This window comes from Corticium candelabrum, chromosome 13 (genome assembly GCF_963422355.1).
Source record: "Corticium candelabrum chromosome 13, ooCorCand1.1, whole genome shotgun sequence".
NCBI classification, from domain to species: Eukaryota; Metazoa; Porifera; class Homoscleromorpha; order Homosclerophorida; family Plakinidae; genus Corticium; species Corticium candelabrum.
Window position 1 is genome coordinate 4,143,873 of NC_085097.1, and position 1,413 is coordinate 4,145,285.

General features: G+C 43.9%; 1 protein-coding gene across 1 annotated transcript; it reads right to left on the minus strand.

Annotated features, from left to right (window-relative positions):
* Positions 1 to 879, minus strand: LOC134188534 (fibrinogen C domain-containing protein 1-like). The gene is made up of 2 exons (XM_062656699.1): positions 788 to 879; positions 1 to 722 (listed from the first exon to the last, which is right to left on the minus strand). Exon 2 carries the CDS (start codon positions 718 to 720, stop codon positions 1 to 3), a length of 720 nt encoding a protein of 239 aa, XP_062512683.1. The 5' UTR covers positions 721 to 722; positions 788 to 879.
* Positions 880 to 1,413: the final 534 nt, after the last annotated feature.

The following is a 1,413-nucleotide window of genomic DNA, read 5'->3' on the forward strand; positions in this document are numbered from 1 at the left end:
CTACTGAGGCCTCATTTTGAGTTCAGCAAATTTCAAAGAGTAATAGTGTCCCTTCCATGCTTCCCAGACAACTCCCATAGCGTACTGATCTGTCTTTCCCTTTAAGTAGAGACCGTTCAAATGGGAATTATGACAATTGAAGTACCACCAAGCACTCTTGTATTTTGTAGCACAATTTTCTGGAGTGTCTTTGTCTGTCGTTGCGAAGACATATCCGGAATGAATACTGAATGAATTCCCCGCATTTCCGCTGTACTTTCCAACGTACATAAGATACGACGACGCGTGTGGACCGACCGTGAAAGAGTCGTATTCTGCGTGCCTCTTTTCATTGTCAAAATCAGCGAGATCGAAACGGAGCACCTGACTTGTAGCTAAACGATGAATTTTATCCAGTCCCAGCCAGAACTCGCCATTTAACGTTCCGAATCCTCTTTTGTACTCGTCCCAGCCTCGAGTGAAGTTAACTGATCCGTCTCGTCGTCTCTGGAAGACCGTCCATCCTCCTCCGTTGGTTTTCATGTCGCACCAAACCGGGAACGAGCCCAAGCCATCGCGTGGATCGATCACGTACACCCCACTCACCGTGTGTCCGAGAATGAGAGTGTGACGACAGTTGCGGGGGATCACGTTGGCGTGGCAACAACATTGATCTGTTTGAAAAGCATTGCAACTTGAGAATAGAACAGAAACGATGACAACTGCGCTGATCAGCTTCATGTCTATAGAACCTCTCTCAACCGTGGATCACAAAGTTACGATGTCAACATCGAAGATGAACGCTTACCTTACTAAAAGGAAACTCTAAAGAAAATGCGAGCTGCTCTCAAAATGTAGGCTTTATCGCAAGACTACGTGATGCACTGCTTTCAGGCAAACAGTCCTTTTGGTAGCGGAGAAAACGCAGGCTAGGTACGGAGCATGCGCCAGGTTATCACGTGTATCATTGGCGCTAAGTTCCACCTACACAAAATATGAATTGTTGGCGTACCTCAGTTATTTTGCCAGAAAACTACACGAAAAGTAAACGGGAATGGTAAATATATAGATCTTGAGTTTGGCAGCCCTTAAAACAGCTCTCTGAAAAGGAAATAAGATGCTAGGCGCCATTTGCATACAGACTAGACTTTTTGTTCTCACAGAAAATAAGACTAGCTGAATAAATTTCAAATGTAATTAGCGTTAGCCCTGCATCGTTTCATTAATCTACAAATAAAAACACACATGTGGAAAGTGGGGCTAAGAGAATAAATTAAATTAGAAACAAAAATTTCTGTGCCAGAGACATTTGCAAATCTGTTTATGGTGTGGCAAGCAAAGTAGTTTGTGCTTACTCATGATGGACATCAACGGTACCTTCTCCTCTCCCCCTTCCGCTCGTGAACATCTTTCTACTCTACTGTCTTGGAGAGA

Excerpts from the sequence above, each read along its gene's own strand:
- LOC134188534 (XM_062656699.1), bottom strand. The coding sequence starts at position 720 with ATGAAGCTGATCAGCGCAGTTGTCATCGTTTCTGTTCTATTCTCAAGT.